The following is an 18,253-nucleotide window of genomic DNA, read 5'->3' on the forward strand; positions in this document are numbered from 1 at the left end:
GCTCTATACAACCTTGTGTCACACAATAAGGGTATATAGAGCTGCAGGGGCAAATCCCCCTGAGCTCCTTCTCTATCCAAATGTTCAACAAACACCAGTCCAAAACAGAGGGGAAGAAGGGCTGTTAATGGAGCATCCATCCGGGCACACATCTGAAAGAATCAGTTACTGCACAAGGTGAGTAACCTCTTTTTCTCTGAATAGCATCCACATGGGTGCTCCACTTCAGGTGACTCCCAAGCAGTACACCCACAACGGGGAAGGAGCTTTGGAACTCACCAAGACTAAAGACAGTATAGCAGTACCAACCACCACAACAGATCTGACAGCATGGACCAAGGCAGAGTGTTTAAAAAAGCATGCATTGAGGCCCGTGTGGCAGCTATGCATATCTCAGATACTGGAATATTCTTGACTAAAGCTGTGGCAGTTGTTGGTGATCTGGTAGAGTGTGTGTACTACAATCCTTTGGAGAAGAAGAACACCAAGTGCATCATAGCAAATGACAATGCACCCAGAGATCCAAAGTCTTTGTATAGAGATTGTGGACCTCTTGGATCTCTTTGCGATGACACAATCTAGTTGATTTCTGAAATTGCTGGGTCCTACCAAGATAAAAGGCCAATGCCCATCTAACCTCTAAAGTCTGAAAGGAGATCTTGTGCTGGGATTTATGTGGTTTACGGAAAAATACTGACAAATGAGTGGCCTGGTTAAGATGAAAATCTGACAGCACTTTAGGTAAGAATTTAGGATGCAGTCATAAAGAGACCTTGTCCTTGAAAAGTATCATAAATGGGGTGCAGGGTCTGTTATCAAGGCCCCAATCTCCCCAGCCCCTTGAACTGACAGGATATCTACTAGCAAGGCCAAATTCATAGATAAGATGCAAGGAGCAGGTTGCCATAGGTTCAAACAGAGGTCCATTAAGGTATTTAACTACCAGGATGAGATCCCAAGTAGTAGGATCCTTAATCTTGGAGTACAGGTTCCTAAACTCTTAACCAATATTAACAATATAGGGTGAGCAAATATGGAAAACACTTCTAGTGGGGGAGGAAATGCTGATAACCTTAACAGAGCTAACTGATCACTCAGATTTCTTCAAGTGTAGCAGGTAATCCAATATGGCAGATATTAAAAGGATTCAGGCACAAGAAAGTGATGGTGACACCAGTGGTTGAACCTTTTTCATTTCCAAAAGTTAAGCAATGTGAGTTGACTTCCTTCTACTGTTTAGTAATACCTGTTGTACTCCTATCGAGCAGATGGATTCTAATCCCATGAACCATCTAGGAGTCATGCTCAGAGGCAGAGACACTCCTATGTCAGGGTGAAGCACGTGACTTGTGTCCTGGGAGAGGAGATGAGGGATGGTCAGAAGCTTGAACACACAAGTGAAGCAGGTAAGGATACCAAGATACTGTTGTAGCTAGGTCAGTAGTATAAGGATAACCCTGGCCTTGTCCTGGCTCATCTTTTCCTCATTCTTAGTATAAGCGGTGTTTGGAGGGAATGTGTAGAAAAGGCCCTTCCTTCAGGGAAGGAGAAAAGCATCTCCCAAAGAGTGCTGACCTAGACCTCCTCTTGAGCAGGATAGAGGACAATTCTTATTGCTTAATGTAGCAAACAGGTCCACCTCTGGAAGTCCCCAAGTTTGGAATATCCTGTGAAACATATGAGAATCCAACTCCCATTTGTACAGCTGGGAGAGATGCGTGCTGAGCATATCGGCTGCGACATTCTGGACTCCAGGAAGGTAAACAGCTGAGAGATTAATCTGATGGGCTATACACCAGTTCCATAAACTTTATAGTTTCATCGCACAGGGAGGGGAATCTTGCTCCTTCCTGTTTGTTGATATAGAACATGTAAGCCGCAATGTCTATCATGATTCTGACTGATTTGCTCCTGCTGAGGAGTAGGAACTGAAGACAGGTGTTTCTGACTGCCCTGAGTTCCAACAGGTTGATATAGAGGCTGGTTTCCAGAGGTGACCATCTGCCCTGAGTTGTGAGAGTACTGAAGTGTGCTTCCCACTCTATCAGTGATGCGTCCATTGCCACAATCATTACTGGTAAGTCTGATGTAGATGATGCCATTTTAGAGTAGTCTATGACCTGGGCCTCCCTGTCCTTCATAGGTACCACCATGGGCCTGCTGGAGCCACGTTACTCTGAAGCACTCCAGGATCTACCTGTCCCGCTGGTACCAGAGAGAGTCCTTCACCTCCATGGTACCAAGCAGAGAGGTCAAAGACTCCAACACTGTAGATTTAGTGGGAGATCGTGGCCTTTTGGAAGCTGGCTTTTTGTGATGGGAAACTGAATTCTTCTTCTTTGGAGGATTCAGGGAAAGCTCCGAAGTCTTCTCCCTCTTAGCAAGGGCTGAGGTTGAAGAATGCTGGATCTGTTCAAAGACGAATGTATAAGGGTTGTGTGTGTGTGTGTGTGTCTCCTGACCTGACTCAGAAGTGGCTCAATGGCACTGCTCCATGATCAGAAGCATCAGTTTGGACTCCCAGTTCTCTTGTGCTGTAAGATTTGAAAGCCAGACAAGAGTTACACTTTTGGGAGATATGGGACTCTCCTCAGCAACAGATACACCTAGAATGGTCATCGCTGACAAGAATAGCGACAAGAGAGACAGCATTTGAAACCTGGTGAACCAAGCATGTCCAGCCAGGTCAAATAAGCGCTACAGAAAAGAGGAGGGGGAAAGAAGGGAGAGAAAAAAACAAAACCTCTCACTACTATCTAACTAATCTTATACTAACAACAGCTAATGCTAACTAGAAACACTAAAACTAACTATGAACAACAGTATGCTATGTAGTTGAAGCCCTGTCACTCATGTAGAACATGCTGAGGCAGACATGCTAGAGCTCAGTCTCAGGCTGAGGTGGTAGAGAAGAACTCAGGCATTTCACCAGTGAAGCTCTAAAAACTGTCGGTGTGTGGCATGAGGTTGTATCAAGTGCACGCATGGGCGAAAGAGACACTGCTAATGGAAAATCTCCAAACAGGGGCTCAAGAGGTCCATGCTCGAAAAACTGAATTTACCTCTTCCCCAACAGGCAGAAATCCGCTCCTACAATGATCAGTCATTTCAGTATGTCACCAGTCCAAAACAAACTGGGATACTTAGGTGCAAGGAATCTGAGACAGCATGGAGCTGTTAAAACTAGTAGAGCCAGACCACCTCATATTTATTGTACTATGAAAATTCAATGAAGCTCCCACTAAATTACATTTGTATATCAAGGTCTTATAATAAATGTAAGAAGCTTATATTTAAAACATTCCAGTTTACCTGTGGTTTTGTAATATGGGCAACACAGTAGATTGACTTGCTATCTCCCAAGGGCAAATCACTTTACCCTGTGCCTCTTTTTACCCTTTTGTAAAATAGGTACCCAAACCACAACCACAAAAACCGCCTCCCTCAAGTGGGGGGAAGGGGTATTAAAAACGTTAATTGAGGTATGTAAAGTGTTGTGATCCTCTAGTGAAATTATATAATTGCACACTGTCAGTAAGTAACACTGTACAAGTCTTCAGTGGAACTTCATTGCAAAATGAGGATTTGTTTTAAAAAACTGATTCTCATTTCACATTGATGTTTAATTACTTACCACACATTTCACGAGACCAGAAGAACTGAAGATAACAATTTTTGAAATGAGGCCTCTACAATCAGGAGTGAAGCATGAGTCTTGAAGAAAATCCTGTGGGGAAAGATCAGGTATGTAGAAAAAAAATTCTATTTTCAAGAAAATGGAAAGACGCACTATCTACATGCATTCGTACAGAAATGCTATTGTGTATACTGAACTTGAGTTGACCAAGCGAATTAAGACCATCACTAAAGGCGCCTCTACTTGCATTTAGCTGAGGGAAGCAAATCCTGGCATAGAATGGCTGGCATCAAAAAGATGGGAGCAGTGGCTCATGGCACATACTCTTTTACTTCCCAAACCAATGGTGAAATCCTCCCATTTCCTGTCCACAGAATTTGTGCTCTACGGATTGAGAAAGGGTACTTCCTGATCTTAACAGCCTCATTTTCCCTTCCCAAACCTGCTGGGATTTCCCAACAGGAGATTATACTGATTGCCACTATTATTTTCTGCCAAGTCTCCCTATGCACATTGAAACCCTTTTGGTTTTGGAGTATTAGCTGATGGGGAGACCTCAACAGCAAGGTTTCTAAGGTAATCAAGCATCCATAAAGTAAGAGGTAAGAGAACAGGCCAGACATATTGAGCCTCTACATAAATATTCCTGTCCTCCATAGATACCTTGACGCCTGCAGGATTTCCCTATGCCTGCACCACAGACTGTATGTTCCCCAGAGGACAGATGAAATGTTAAGGCTTCAGGACTGTACTCATCTTAATGACTTTAGCACAGCCATACCCCTGGAAAACAGTTAATAACTACTACTTAAATAGAAGTTTGACATGGGTCTTACCTTGTCATTTTTATCACTGTAAATTGTAGTTTTCAGCTTTTTCCAACAGCTGATGTGAAACTCCACTTTACACTGCAGACAGCAAGTAATCTGTATAAAACCCTAAAATTTGAAGACCATAGGAATTTATGCTTTCAAAGAAAAAAAAATGTATCATTCAACAACAAAATTAAGAATTTATGCTTCACATAAAACTTTAATAATGTGCAAGGCACATAACTATAGCAAAAAGTTTAATCTCCAAAACCCTTAAAAAAAAATAAAAAAACAAGTTTACCTTGAAGTCTGGGTCAGTAAAATAGATTTGAATTTTCGAATGCCCATGGCACTGCTGATAAGAACAAACTGCATCTGGCTCTGGAGGAAACTTGCACTCCTCAATTAAATTCTCCAAAATCAACTATAAAACATCAAATAAAATCACAAATAGAGATATCACATTGTTCCAAAGAATAAATTATTTCTCAGCCATAAAAACCATGTAATGAGATCATACATCTCTCTACTTACATTTTTAAGATTTTGAGGTTTTTAGGGTGAAACGGACATTTTCAGAGCCAAAAGAGTAATTATTTTCAAGTATAAACTTTATTTTAAAAACTTCCCCCCTTACATGCCGCAAAATATTTCAAAAGTTCTTTGTACTTGTACAGGTGTCAGTGAGGAATGCATAGCCTCTCTGCATACAGTACTCCTGGGGTAATTCCGCACCATTGCGCAAGTGCAGAATTAATGACCCCCCGCCCCACAAAGAAGTCCCCCATGTGCCCTGCTCTGTCTCCTCCCTCTCCCCCCACGGCAGAATAGTGGGAGGCAAAAGGAAGCCTTGAGAGAGATCATGCTACAATTATACCTTTTGCTCACCAGGGACCGATGTGGCACCAGAAGAGAGGAGAGCTGGCTCATGGGCTAGAGCAGCGAGCCACAGAGAGGAGGTAGAGGCTGCCTTCCTCACAATGCCCTGCTTCTAGGACCAGATAAGGAGGCTCGGGATATGGGAAAGGGGAGGGGAGGATAGACAGAGCAGGGCACATGGGGTTGCTGGGGGGGCCACACGAACTGGGGTTCAGAAGGGCTAGTGGGGGGGTAGGGGGTAGACTGCAGTAAGGGCACAGGAACTAGTGGGATGACTACATTGAGACAGGGCTGAATGGGAGTAGAGGTGCAAAACCACATGAGGATGGGGGAGGGGAGAGAGAGACGGGGGGCAGGGCCACATGAGGGTGGGGGTTCAGGGCCAAACGGGGACATGTGCAGATATGTCTGGCTGAATGGGAAGTGGGAGTGCAGGGACACAGGGGGAGAGGGGCAGATGTGCCTGACTGAATGGGAAAGGCTAGAAGTCAGCCAGGGTCCACATGGAGGTGGCTCCCCAACTCCCCAAAATTCTCCCCTCACCAAAACAACAACCCGTGTTCCATACTTCTCCCACCCACACCCAACAACCCTCCAGGTTCACTCCCAGGCTCCTTCCCAGCAATTACTTCCCTCTCCCTCAGCTTCTCTGTTACCTCTTAGTTCCCCAAGACTTTGCACTTTATCTGAGGGGTCCGGGAAATATGTTTCTGTATTGTAGTTTAAATAAATTATTACTCAGAATTCTGTATTAATATCTTTGTAAGGAATCTATTTGTCAAAAAAAAAAATTTCCTGAATCTTTTTTGTTACCTGTATTGTTACAGACATACTTGCTGACAGGTATTTTTAAATAATTACCAAAATAATTGAGTCTGGCATTATTATATTGTGTTATTTTGACAAATAAAATATGCAGAATTTTAAAATCTGTGCCAAAAAATTAAAAATTCTGTGCACAATAATTCCCCCAGGAGTAATACAGCTTGGCCAGACCATTTTATATGTTAATAGTTCTATCTCAACTTAAGGATAGTGTTTTTGTGAATGAAAAAATAGTTTTGTTTCTACTATTTCAATGGGAAAGACACTCTTAAAGCTAATGGTTGAGATTTTCAAGGTTGATCAAGAAACATAACCACACTACTCCCACTAAAATTACTGGGAATCATGTTGTTAAACCCCTAGCAAATGTTGGATTTAAAAACTGACAAAGTAACTATTACTTAATTTCATGTTTCTCAGTACTTCCATTCTTTATTATTTATGATTTATTTACTGACAGTGTCCAATGTATTACAGAAATTTTTCTGCACTAAATTTCTAAGTGCTAAGAAACTAACTGATCAACTAACACTTGGACAACACTGGTAGTGTAGTTTCACAATATGCTACCAAAAAAGCTCAAGGCCCTACCTCGATCCCTAGTTTTAGGAACCGAGTACATTCAGAAGGAAGCCCAGTCCATTCAAGCAGTGCTGACTTGGTACTAAGGGAACAGATCCCATCTCTTTACAAATTGGGGCTTGGGTAGAGGATATTTTAATTGCCAAGAAATACAATCGGGGTGAGGATTCTGAGGACTCTTGCTTCTCCCTTCTTGTGTCTTGGTGATATCGTAAAAAGCCAAGATTCATTAGCTGAGTGAAATGTATTAAATCAGCAACTTCCCATTCATTAAGAAATTCTCTGATTTACAGGGATGATACTTTTATTTACCTGTAATTTCTCAGTCCGAGTCTCTTCAATGACAACAGATGTTGTGGGCCAAGTTAATATTCCAGGTACAATTTTACGATTAATCATTGTATGTGATTTCATGAACTGATGTATAGCATCTGAAAATCTAAAATTTAAACACATACAAGACAGTGAGGTCACAACTTCTACAATTATTTCAACTGTCTTACATGGAATGTAATGCTTCGTGCTTGTGAAACTGAAAGCCATCATCAATTAAAGACTGTATAAAGTGCAAGGTAGTGGAGAAAGGGTTAACTATTAAATACAAGGATATTTGTTACAAATATCTTCATTTATAGAGTAAATCTAAGTTCATTTGTCTCTGCACCAAGCTTAATAAAAATGAAGTTTTACATTATACAAACCTGTTTTGTCTAAGGTATACTTTTCCAATTCCATAATGTGCCAAGCAATTAAATCTCTCCTTGTGATACTGCTCAATTATTGTGTTAAACTGGTCTTCAGCCCTTGCTAATTCCTTCAAAATAAGTTTAAGATAATCACAAATGAATGAGATAGTTAAAAAACAAAAACAAAAAGGCAAACAGCTTTTGGATAACGGTTTTTAACTGCACACAAAAATGCAGCACTGCCTATGTTTTGGTCAACTTTAAGAACACTGAAGGTGTGACTATGCACTTCCTTTTTCTTTATGATTTACATGCATTAAAAACAGTTCATTGATCTAGACTGAATCATGAAGGACCTAGACAAATTGGAGGATTGGGCCAAAAGAAATCTAATGAGGTTCAATAAGGATAAATGCAGGGTCCTGCACTTAGGATGGAAGAATCCAATGCACCGCTACAGACTAGGGACCGAATGGCTCGGCAGCAGTTCTGCGGAAAAGGACCTAGGGGTGACAGTGGACGAGAAGCTGGATATGAGTCAGCAGTGTGCCCTTGTTGCCAAGAAGGCCAATGGCATTTTGGGTTGTATAAGTAGGGGCATAGCGAGCAGATCGAGGGACGTGATCGTTCCCCTCTATTCGACACTGGTGAGGCCTCATCTGGAGTACTGTGTCCAGTTTTGGGCCCCACACTACAGGAAGGATGTGGATAAATTGGAAAGAGTACAACGAAGGGCAACGAAAATGATTAGGGGTCTAGAGCACATGACTTATGAGGAGAGGCTGAGGGAGCTGGGATTGTTTAGTCTGCAGAAGAGAAGAATGAGGGGGGATTTGATAGCTGCTTTCAACTACCTGAAAGGGGGTTTCAAAGAGGATGGCTCTAGACTGTTCTCAATGGTAGCAGATGACAGAACGAGGAGTAATGGTCTCAAGTTGCAATGGGGGAGGTTTAGATTGGATATTAGGAAAAACTTTTTCACTAAGAGGGTGGTGAAACACTGGAATGCGTTACCTAGGGAGGTGGTAGAATCTCCTTCCTTAGAGGTTTTTAAGGTCAGGCTTGACAAAGCCCTAGCTGGGATGATTTAACTGGGACTTGGTCCTGCTTTGAGCAGGGGGTTGGACTAGATGACCTTCTGGGGTCCCTTCCAACCCTGATATTCTATGATTCTATGATTCTATGATTTCATGTTCTGGAAATTAAGCTTCCCTCTCGCATGGTCCATTATTTATTACTTTAGGGAGGCAAGTGTACAATGTTATCATTAGTCTTTTCTCCTGAATATACATTAAATAATTCAAAATCTCAAGAGACTAGAAAGCTACAAGAACTCTATTTTTAAAAGTACTCCAAAATATTTGGGGGTGGGAGAGACAACTAAAGGAGGCAGAACCTTAATCCTTATCTGCTGTTGGGCATTTATGGACCAAAAATATTTAAAACACTACTAAAAAGTGACTTGTTATGGTAGCTGGCTCTACTCAAGTTACTCACTCTCTAAATACTATAAAAAAAAAAGAAAAGGAAAAAAAAAAGACATGCAGGACTGATTTCCCTTTGATTAGTAGACTTGGAGTCCCATTTGAAAACTTATAGGTAATTTTCTTACTTAGTACTTTAATTTCTACCAGTCCAAATACAAGCTTATCTGGACAGTAAACAACATCACTTTCTAACAGCCGAAACCTCCCTTCCTGGAGTTCACCCAGTCATTTCTGTCTGCTCATAAAAGGTGCTAGTGGATCATCTAATGTCTGAACTATAATTTTAAGATTCAGAAGAATCAACTGTAATAGCTTAAAGTCTTACCTCAGGCTGTCCTATTCCAAGGAGAGCAGTGGCATGTCCATAGATGACCACCACATAGTCAATAACAGCAAGATTCAGCTGCTGCAAACAGTCAAAGAAATCGCATTAACAGATATGTGTGAAAAGATTAAATTAGTAACCAGAACACTCTGCCTTGAAGTAGACAATGTTCTCCACAGTAAGCACAGGGAAAAATCACAAATCACAACCTTCAGGCAATAACAGATCAGTGTTACAATTGACAGGATCCTGATTTGACCTTTTGTGATGGCTTAAAAGGGTCCTCCTGTTCTTTTACCATCCTCAAACATAGCATGGTGATGTGTTCTGGAACTCCTGCTTTTGGTAAAATTATACCTGAGCTTACTATACTATGTTCACAGAGAAAATACTCAACACAGAAGAACAAGTTAATAGCTAGTGTTTCTCTTGTTGTAGAAGGAAGCCCTGCCAATGGAACAGGATCTGGGATATTTCATGTTTGTGAGGTGTGTGCATACATATATACATACACACTATATGATACTTACTCGTAGGTAAATTCTGCGCCAAAAAATTAAATTCTGCACACAGTATTTTAAAATTCTGCACATTTTGTTTGTCAAAAAAACAGTTACTCACCTCTCTTAACTGCTACTCACCTCTCTTAACTGTTGTTCTTCGAGATGTGTTGCTCATATCCATTCCAATTAGGTGTGCGCACGCTGCATGCACAGTCGCTGGAAAGTATTTCCCCTAGCAGCAACCGTCAGGTCGACTGTGGAGCCCCCTGGAGTGGTTCCCTCATGGCGCTCAATCTATGACCCTGCCGACCCAGCGCCTCCTCTGTTCCTTCTTGCTGGTTACTCCGACAGGGGAAGGTGGGTGGGTTTGGAATGGACATGAGCAACACATTTCGAAGAACAACAGTTACAAGAGGTGAGTAACTGTTTTTCTTCAAGTGCTTGCTCATATCAAATCCAACTAGGTGACTCCCCAGCCTTATCCAGGTGGTGGGGTTGGACTTAAGGAAACGCAGATTGTAGCACCGCTCTGCCGAAAACTGCTTCATCTCTGGCATGCCGGACAATGGCATAATGTGAGGTGAAGGTATGCACCAAGGACCAAGTTGCTGCCCTGCAGATTTCTTGGATTGGGACCTGGGACAACAATGCTGCTGACAAGACCTGGGCCCTCGTGGAGTGCACTGTAACAGCCAGGGACAGTACTCTGGCCAGCTCATAGCATGTGTGGATGCATGACGTGATCCAGGAGGATATTCTTTGAGATGAGACCAGGAGTCCTTTCATCTGGTCTCCCACCACTACAAATAACTGGTTCAATTTTCTGAACAACTTAGTGCACTCGATGTAGAAAGCTAGTGTTCGCCAAACATCGAGTGAGTGCAGCCTCTGCTCCCAGTCACTGGCATGAGGCTTAGGGTAAAAGACAGGCAGGAAAATGCCCTGACTGGTATAGAAGCATGACACCACCTTGGGGAGAAAGGCTAGGTGCAGCCGAGTTGCACCTTATTCTTGTGGAAAACCGTGTAAGGTGGGTCAGAGGTCAGGGCCTTTAGCCCAGACATTCTCCTTGCAGAAGTAATGGTGACCAGGAAAGCCACTTTCCATGACAGATATAGGAGGCAGCAAGTTGCCAGTGGTTTGAATGGGGTCCCTATGAGCCTGGAGAGGACCAGGTTAAGGTTCCAACCAGGGACAGGATGCCTGATCTAGGGACGTAGGCGGTCAAGACCTTTGAGGAAGTGACCAACCATACTGTTGGCGAAGACGGATCAACCAGATGCTACTGGTTGAAAGGCCGAGATAGTAGTGATGTGTACCCTTATGGAGGACGCTGCCAGGCTTTACTGTCTGAGATGTAGGAGGTACTCCAAGATGAGGGGTACAGGTGTCTGGAGTGGGCGGGGGGTGTATGATGCTGGTCACACCAGCAAGAGAATCTCTTCCACTTTGCCAAATATGTGGGTCTAGTGTAGGGCTTCCTGCTGCCAAGGAGGACCTCCCTTACTTGTTCTGAGCACAGAAGTTCCATGGAGTTCAGCCATGAAGCTTCCAAGCCGTGAGGTGGAGGGACCGCAGGTCGGGGTGATGGAGGCAACTGTGGTCCGGAGTAAGTCGGGGAGGAGAGGTAACATGACCGGTGCATCCACCGACACCTCCAGTATCATGTTTTACCAGTGCTGTCCAGGCCACACTGGAGCTATCAGAATTACCTTTGCCCCCTCCCTGCGGACCTTGAGCACGAGAGGGAACGGTGGAAAGGCATAGAGCAGGCGACCTCTCCAGGGTAGCAGGAATGCGTCCGTGAATGATCCGTGGCTGTGACTTTAGAAGGAGCAGGTGCAGAATATTGGACAGTCCCTGTTGTGTCAGGTGGCAAACAGGTCGACCTGGGGAAACCCCCACCTTTGGAAAATGAGGTGTATGACATCCGACCGGATGGACCACTTGTGTATGCAGAAGGACCTGCTGAAGTGGCCCGCCAGTATGTTCTGAACTCCTGGTAGAAAGGATGCTTCCAGGTGAATGGAGTGGGCTATGCAGAACTCCCACAGCCGGAGGGCCTCCTGGCATAGGGGAGAGGAACGGGCTCCACCCTGCTTGTTGATGTAAAACATGGCTGAGGTGTTGTCCATTAGAAGCACTACGCACTGGCCTTGTAGTTGGGCCTGAAAGGCCCGCAGGCTAGGCGCACTGCCCTCAGCTCCTTGATGTTGATATGCAGGGAGAGCTCGTCCTGTGACCACAGGCCCTGTGTCTGGAGGTCTCCCAGATGCGCACCAATCCCAGAGCCTATGTAACCGTAACCAGAGACAAGGAAGGTTGAGGGTTGTGGAAGGGGACTCCTTCGCACACTGCTTGAGGGTTGAGCCACCAGTAGAGGGATGAGAGGACCTGCCCTGGCACCGTGACCACCAAATTCAAGCTGTTGCACCTCGGGTGGTAGGCTAATGTGAGCCATGCCTGCAAAGGTCTGAGCAGCAGCCTGGCGTGCCAGGTCACATAAGTGAAAGCAGCCATGTGGCCGAGGAGACTCAGGCACCCCCTTGCTGCTGTGGTTTGGAATTGCTGGAGGCTTTGAATTATGTCCGTGATGGCTCAGACTTGGGTCTCTGGCAGAAGAACTTGTGCCTGAACCAAGTCTAATACTGCTCCAATGAATTCTATTCTTTGGGTCGGTTCCAAGGTCGACTTCCCCAAGTTGAGGAAGACACCCAGTTCCTCAAACATGTACCTGACTAAACGGATTTGGGACTGCACTTGCCCCCTGGTGTGGCCCCTAAGCAGCCAGTCATCGAGGTAGGGGTATACTTGTACCTGCTGTCGATGGAGGAAAGCAGTCACCACCAACATGCGGTTGGTGAACACTTGGGGCGCTGTTGAGAGGCCAAATGGTAGGACAGTGGTATTGGTATTGGTATTGCTTGTGGTTGACCATGAAGCGTACAAAGAGCCGGTGCGTGAGACAAATCGCTAGATGGAAGTGCGGATCCTTCATGTTGAGGGCAGCATACCAGTCTCCCGGATCCAGGGAGAGGATAATGGTGACCAGGGAGACCATGCAGAACTTCAACTTTACCATTAATTTGTTGAGTCCGCACAGATCTAGAATGGGTTTGAGACCCCACCTTGGCCTTGGGGATTAGGAAGTATTGGGAGTAGAATCCCTTGCTCCTTAGCTCCTGAGGAACCTCCTCCACCGCTCCTATGATGCCTACACCTCCTGGATAAGGAGTTGCTCGGGAGAGGGGTCCCTGAAATGAGACAGGGAAGGGGGGTGGGTGGGAGGGAGGGTAGAAGCAGAACTGGAGAGAATATCCCACTTCCACCATATGGAGGACCCAGCTGGCCGAAGTTATTTGGGACCAAGCACGGTAGAAGTGGGATCAAAAAAAGACGGGGAAGGATCCATAATCGAGGCTGGTGCACTGTGCTTGGGCGCCCCTTCAAAAGGCCAGCTTGGAACCAGATGATGGATTAGTCGGGCACTGGCCCAGCCAGGAAAGGGGGGTTGGAAGGCTTCCTTCAGCCGTTCCTGCCCCTTTTCCTGTAGAAGTCCTGCCTCAGCCAAGAAGAGTAGCAGCACTGCTGCTGTTGTTGGGGCTTGAAATGTTTGCGTTGGGTTGCGGGGGTGTGAATACACAAAGATTTCATAGCAGCCCGTCTTTTAGACCATGTAGCCGAGAGTCAGTCTGCTCCGTGAACAGGCCTGCCCCATCAAAAGGCAGGTCCTGCATTGTCTGTTGAACCTCAGGCGGAAGGCCCGAGGCTTGCAACCAAGAACTACGCCTCATGGCGATAACGGAAGACAAGGTGTGCACGGCCGAGTCCGCAGTATCCAGTGAGGTCTGTAAAGAGGTCCGTGCCACCACTTTGCCATACTCCACTATGGCTCCAAACTCCTCCCTGTTCTCTGACGGAACCAGCTCGAATTATGAGAATCAAGTTCCAGGAGTTGAAGTTATACCGGCTCAGAATGGCCTGCTGATTGGCAATCCAGAGTTGCAGCTCCCCCCTCCCTACCTCCCAAATCAAGTACACCTTACGCCCAGACAAGTCCAGGCGCTTGGTCCCTACCTCTCTTTGTTCACTGCTGCAACCACCAATGAACAAGGCTGCGGGTGTGTGAAGAGGTATTCGTACTCCTTCAACGGGATGAAGTATTTCATCTCAACGCCCTTAGCGATGGGAGGGATGGAGGACGGGGTCTGCCAGATGGTCTTGGCATTGGCCTGTATGGTCTTAATGAGGAGCAGAGCCACCCTCCAAGGATCTTCCGGGGCCAAGATGTCGACCATCAGGTCCTCCAACTCCACCACCTCCTCGGCCTGCAGACCCATGTTGCGCGCCACCCTGCGAAGGAGGTCCTGGTGGGTGCGGCTGTTTATGGGGTGACAGTCCGGAGACAGAAGTGCCTGCAATGGCCTTGTCTGGGGAGGAGGATGAGGAGGCTAATGGGGAAACAGGGTCCTCCTGCTCATCAGGGACTTCCTGTCCTATCTCACTGGCTGGACCAGGATTCTGCTTAGGAACCGGAGTTGGAATTTGGTTGGGAGGGGGGAAGAGAGGGCACTGCACCTCCTCAGCACCCTGAGGGGTGGGGCAACTGGCAGAAGCCTCTGGCACCAACAGTTCAGAGGTGGCTGATCGGGAGCCTTTAGACTGGGCGCCTTGCGCTTGGTGGTATGCCCAAAGGATCCAAAATGGCCACTGCACTGGTCCCTGCCACTGTGCAGGCCACGGCCCTGGCCCCATCTCAGAGCATCCATGGCCCGACTGGTGCCAACCCTGCTCTGAGTATCTAGATCCCGCCTCCGAGTCCGAAGACCTGGACTGCTATGGCCAGGGTGGTGCCGAGCGGAGCTGATCCTGTGAGCAGTGCCACGCCGGAGAGCAGTGCCGTGACCTGGAGCTGCGCAGGGTCGCTGAGCGGCACTGGGACTGGTGCCAGGAGTGGGACCTGCCACGCAACGGGGATCGACGCATGGATCAGCATAACGAGCAGGAGCACTGGCGTAACCTGGAGCAGTGCCGCAAGTATGACTGGTGCCAGGATTGTGAGCAGCGCCGAGGGACGGAGCATCACTAGTTTGCCTTGAGACGGTGCCATGCGATTTGATACCGGAGGCTTGGTGCGGAGGGTGGGTGACCTTGGCACTGTCATGGCGATGAGGTCCCTCATGGCCTTAAAGGTGTCCAAGGTGGATGACCTGGGCTGGAGAGTCCAACGGCACTGGACTCGACGGTACTCCTTGCAGGGCCTAAGTCAATGGTGCCATCTCCGCAGGCTTTGGTGCTGGGTGCTCTTCTTAAGGACACACCCCATTGGCGCACTCCACAGGGGTGGACCTCTGGGATGGAGAGCTGCTCCTCCCTTGCTTCTGGTGCCGCTTCTGCACCGGGGAGTGGGAGCCGTGCTGAGTCAATCCAGCCTTTTTCAGTGCTGGGGAGCATCGGTGCCGCAGGTCTCTGACAGAGTCCTTCCGCAGTGCCGCTTCCACCACAGTCGCCGGCGCGCTACACACTGATGAACTAGGTGCCAGGTCTTGTCATGCCGGTGGAAGCTGCGGTCTAAGTGCCACCTCCATAAGGAGCTGCTTGTGCAGGACATTAATTCTGAGCAAATTCTGCATTGTGCAGTGGCGCATAATTCTCCCAGGAGCAGATACTGAAAACTACATTAAAAATTGTATGAAATGTATGACAATGAGAATATGTAAGAAGGTTATTGGGGATAGATTAGATAATTAAAGAAAAATCACGGTATTTGCCACAAAGAGTTTACAATCTAAAGAGAAAGAATAAATATGGTTATGGATCACATCTTAAAATGTTTAGGATGTGCAATTTTGTATATATGCACACAGATAAAAACTTGTATTCCCAATACATTTTAATGACAAGATGTTGTCCATGATCACCATAATCACTTTATATGTTGTATCTTTTTTCCTATTCTCTGTCTTTTTAAATTATAAGCTATTTGAGACACACTACTTTTTTTTTTACATTTGTACAATGCCTAGCACATAGTGGAATGTGACTGGAAACAAGTAATAATAAATCATAATAATAATAATAATAATGATTGCTTTGCGGGGGGAAAAGCAGTGAAATATAAAACTTACATGTCAAGGCTCAATCATCGCTAATAAGTAGCCCAGAGCACCTTCCTCCTTACCTTTAACTCTGAAGGATCCAAAATATTCAATAACCGTGAAAAGAATTGTTTAGCACTGTGACAACGCTGGTCCGTCAAGGCTGTATAGCCATCATGAACAAGCGACTTCAACATTTCTGGCAACACAGTTAAATCCACCTACAAAAATCAATCTTAACTAAATCAAATTTTGTTGACTATGTTATGAAACAAGCTACTAATTATTAAAAATGTAATCCAAGTGGTTAAATAATATCAGAGTTCAATATTTTATGCATTTTTCTGCATCTACAAGAGTTCCACCTTTTTAAATTTAGTTCAGTGACAACATTCACTTTTACCTCCCTGGTGGGTATTCACAGTTTGTGCAGAAGCAAATTTGGTAAATTTTAAAAATATTGTTTCAGACCCATTCCCCTCTCCCTCCCTCTCCCCCCACCCGCCACAACTTCACTGGCTTCCCATTCATTTAAAAATTGTCATCCATCTATGTCAATGGTCTACTGTTCCAACCTACCACACAGATCTAGGCTTTGTCTACACTACAAAGTTTTGTTGGAAAAAGTTATGCCCTCTAATTAAAGTGCTTTATTAAAAACAGCTATTGCATGTCCAACTAGCATCTTGCGTCAGCAGAATGCATCCACACAGTGCCCTGTGGTAGCTATCTCACTGTGCAACTGGCAGCATGATGCTTTGGGAAGGGTTTGCAATACCTCATGGGGCAGGTACAGCATCACATGCGGCAGGTTTCTCAATCCCATCATTTCAGGGACATCCTAGTAGATTGTCAGCTGCTTTTTCAACTGAAGCGTGTGGCGGGAGGGAGAGAGAGGAGAGTGGTGTGGCTGGGGCTGGCGAGACAGCAGGCTGACCACCTATCCTGAGGTGGGGGAGGGGGACACACACCCCACATCAGCTCCCGGCTCTGCTTGGCAGTCGGCACCGCAGTCTCCCCTGAAGCAGCCCACTCTGCCAGCCTCTGGTTCTATGATTCCCTCCAAGTTCTCTCCACAGCCTCCTCAGCTGCCAGGAGCAGCATCCTGAGCAGCTCTGTGAGCTCCCCATGCTGAGAAATGTCAAAGCAGCAAGCAATCATCCATCGTCCCCCCTGCTCCCTGCAGCAGCAGTCTGCCTGCCCCTGTGTTCCCAGTGCAGGGCAGAACAGGAGCTTTCCACGCTAAAGATTTGTTCTTTGTTCCCCAAACAGAGCAGCACACTGAGCTGTCAGATGCTTCCCAGAGCTTTGAAAGGGAAGGGCGCAGGGATACTGGTGAAAGTCAGTTATGTCGACAAAACAAACAGCAGTGTCTACACTGACACTTTGTTGCAAAAAGTTTTATGCTTCTCGTTGAGGTGGTTTTATTTTGTCTGCAAAACAGCAGAGTTTCGCCGCTAAAAGTAGCTTTGTAATGTGTACAGCTCCTGTGTTTTGTCAGCAAAAAGCAGCTTTTGCTGACAAAACTCTGTAGTGTAGACAAGGCCTTAGTCACTCTAAATCTCAACTCCTCTGTCCCGTCCCATGATTTCACCACCACGGTTTAAGAGTCTGCGCCTCAGCATTTTTACCATCTAAAAGCAGATTTCCTATATTTTTTCATCTTACACTCACCCATTTCTCTAAAACAATAAAGCAATTTGAAAACATTTTTTCTCTCCCTGGTCTATATCTTTTCACTTTTGGTTTTCTTTTATATTTAATGCTGAAATATCTTGGGTATTGTATTAGCTTGTTACTCCTCTAAAGTTGCTGTATAAATGAGATAAACACAAAAGTAATTAGTTCATAAAGTGGTCTAATATCTTAGGTTCTGATCCTATGCTGTGAACCACATGACGGACTGCTGTGCAGAAGACCTCCAAGCACAAGTAGTTGCAGGATTGGAGCCTTAGTATTTTGAACAAGTAATTAAGGAAAAACAAAGTTGAATTTAATGTCATAAAGTAGCTACTATGCATACGTATCAATTACTTGTTAGAGAAGACTGCATAAGGATTTTTACAATGCACAAACAGGGCAGTACATGTACGTATACGCACACACCGTAATACCTCATTGTTCCTGTGTCAGGCAAACCCATTTTATAAGCTTTCATTCCTCATTTTCTTTTAAGATATGAAATAATTTAAATGTAAAAAATTATGAATAAAGCTTATCATTGTCTCTCCAGGCAATGGAAGATAGGGTTGGGGGTGGGAAAGGAATGATAAAAGTGGGAAAATATTGGATGGGGGAGGATGACTTGAGATTCTAAGCTGCCTGATTTACTGATAGTGTGTTATACTGAATTATACTGCTGTATTTTAATTACGCTTGGGTATTATTTTGGTGTATTTTTAAGCTTTGGCGAGGGTGC

General features: G+C 45.3%; 1 protein-coding gene across 22 annotated transcripts in view; it reads right to left on the reverse strand.

Annotated features, from left to right (window-relative positions):
• TTC3 (tetratricopeptide repeat domain 3) overlaps window positions 1–18,253 on the reverse strand; it is a 148,014-nt gene that overhangs the window by 56,048 nt on the left and 73,713 nt on the right. For all 22 annotated transcript variants that reach the window (XR_006278693.1, XR_006278695.1, XM_043507493.1 and 19 more), the window contains 7 exons: window positions 15,918–16,055; window positions 9,234–9,314; window positions 7,437–7,549; window positions 7,048–7,174; window positions 4,751–4,873; window positions 4,474–4,575; window positions 3,635–3,727 (listed from right to left, as the gene is read on the reverse strand). Coding sequence is in view for 20 of the 22 variants with exons in the window: in XM_043507493.1 (XP_043363428.1) it covers window positions 3,635–3,727; window positions 4,474–4,575; window positions 4,751–4,873; window positions 7,048–7,174; window positions 7,437–7,549; window positions 9,234–9,314; window positions 15,918–16,055 (777 nt within the window). In the remaining 2 variants the exon portion in view is untranslated. The remainder of the gene's footprint in view (window positions 1–3,634; window positions 3,728–4,473; window positions 4,576–4,750; window positions 4,874–7,047; window positions 7,175–7,436; window positions 7,550–9,233; window positions 9,315–15,917; window positions 16,056–18,253) is intronic.

This window comes from Dermochelys coriacea, chromosome 1 (genome assembly GCF_009764565.3).
Source record: "Dermochelys coriacea isolate rDerCor1 chromosome 1, rDerCor1.pri.v4, whole genome shotgun sequence".
Lineage (NCBI taxonomy): Eukaryota > Metazoa > Chordata > Testudines > Dermochelyidae > Dermochelys > Dermochelys coriacea.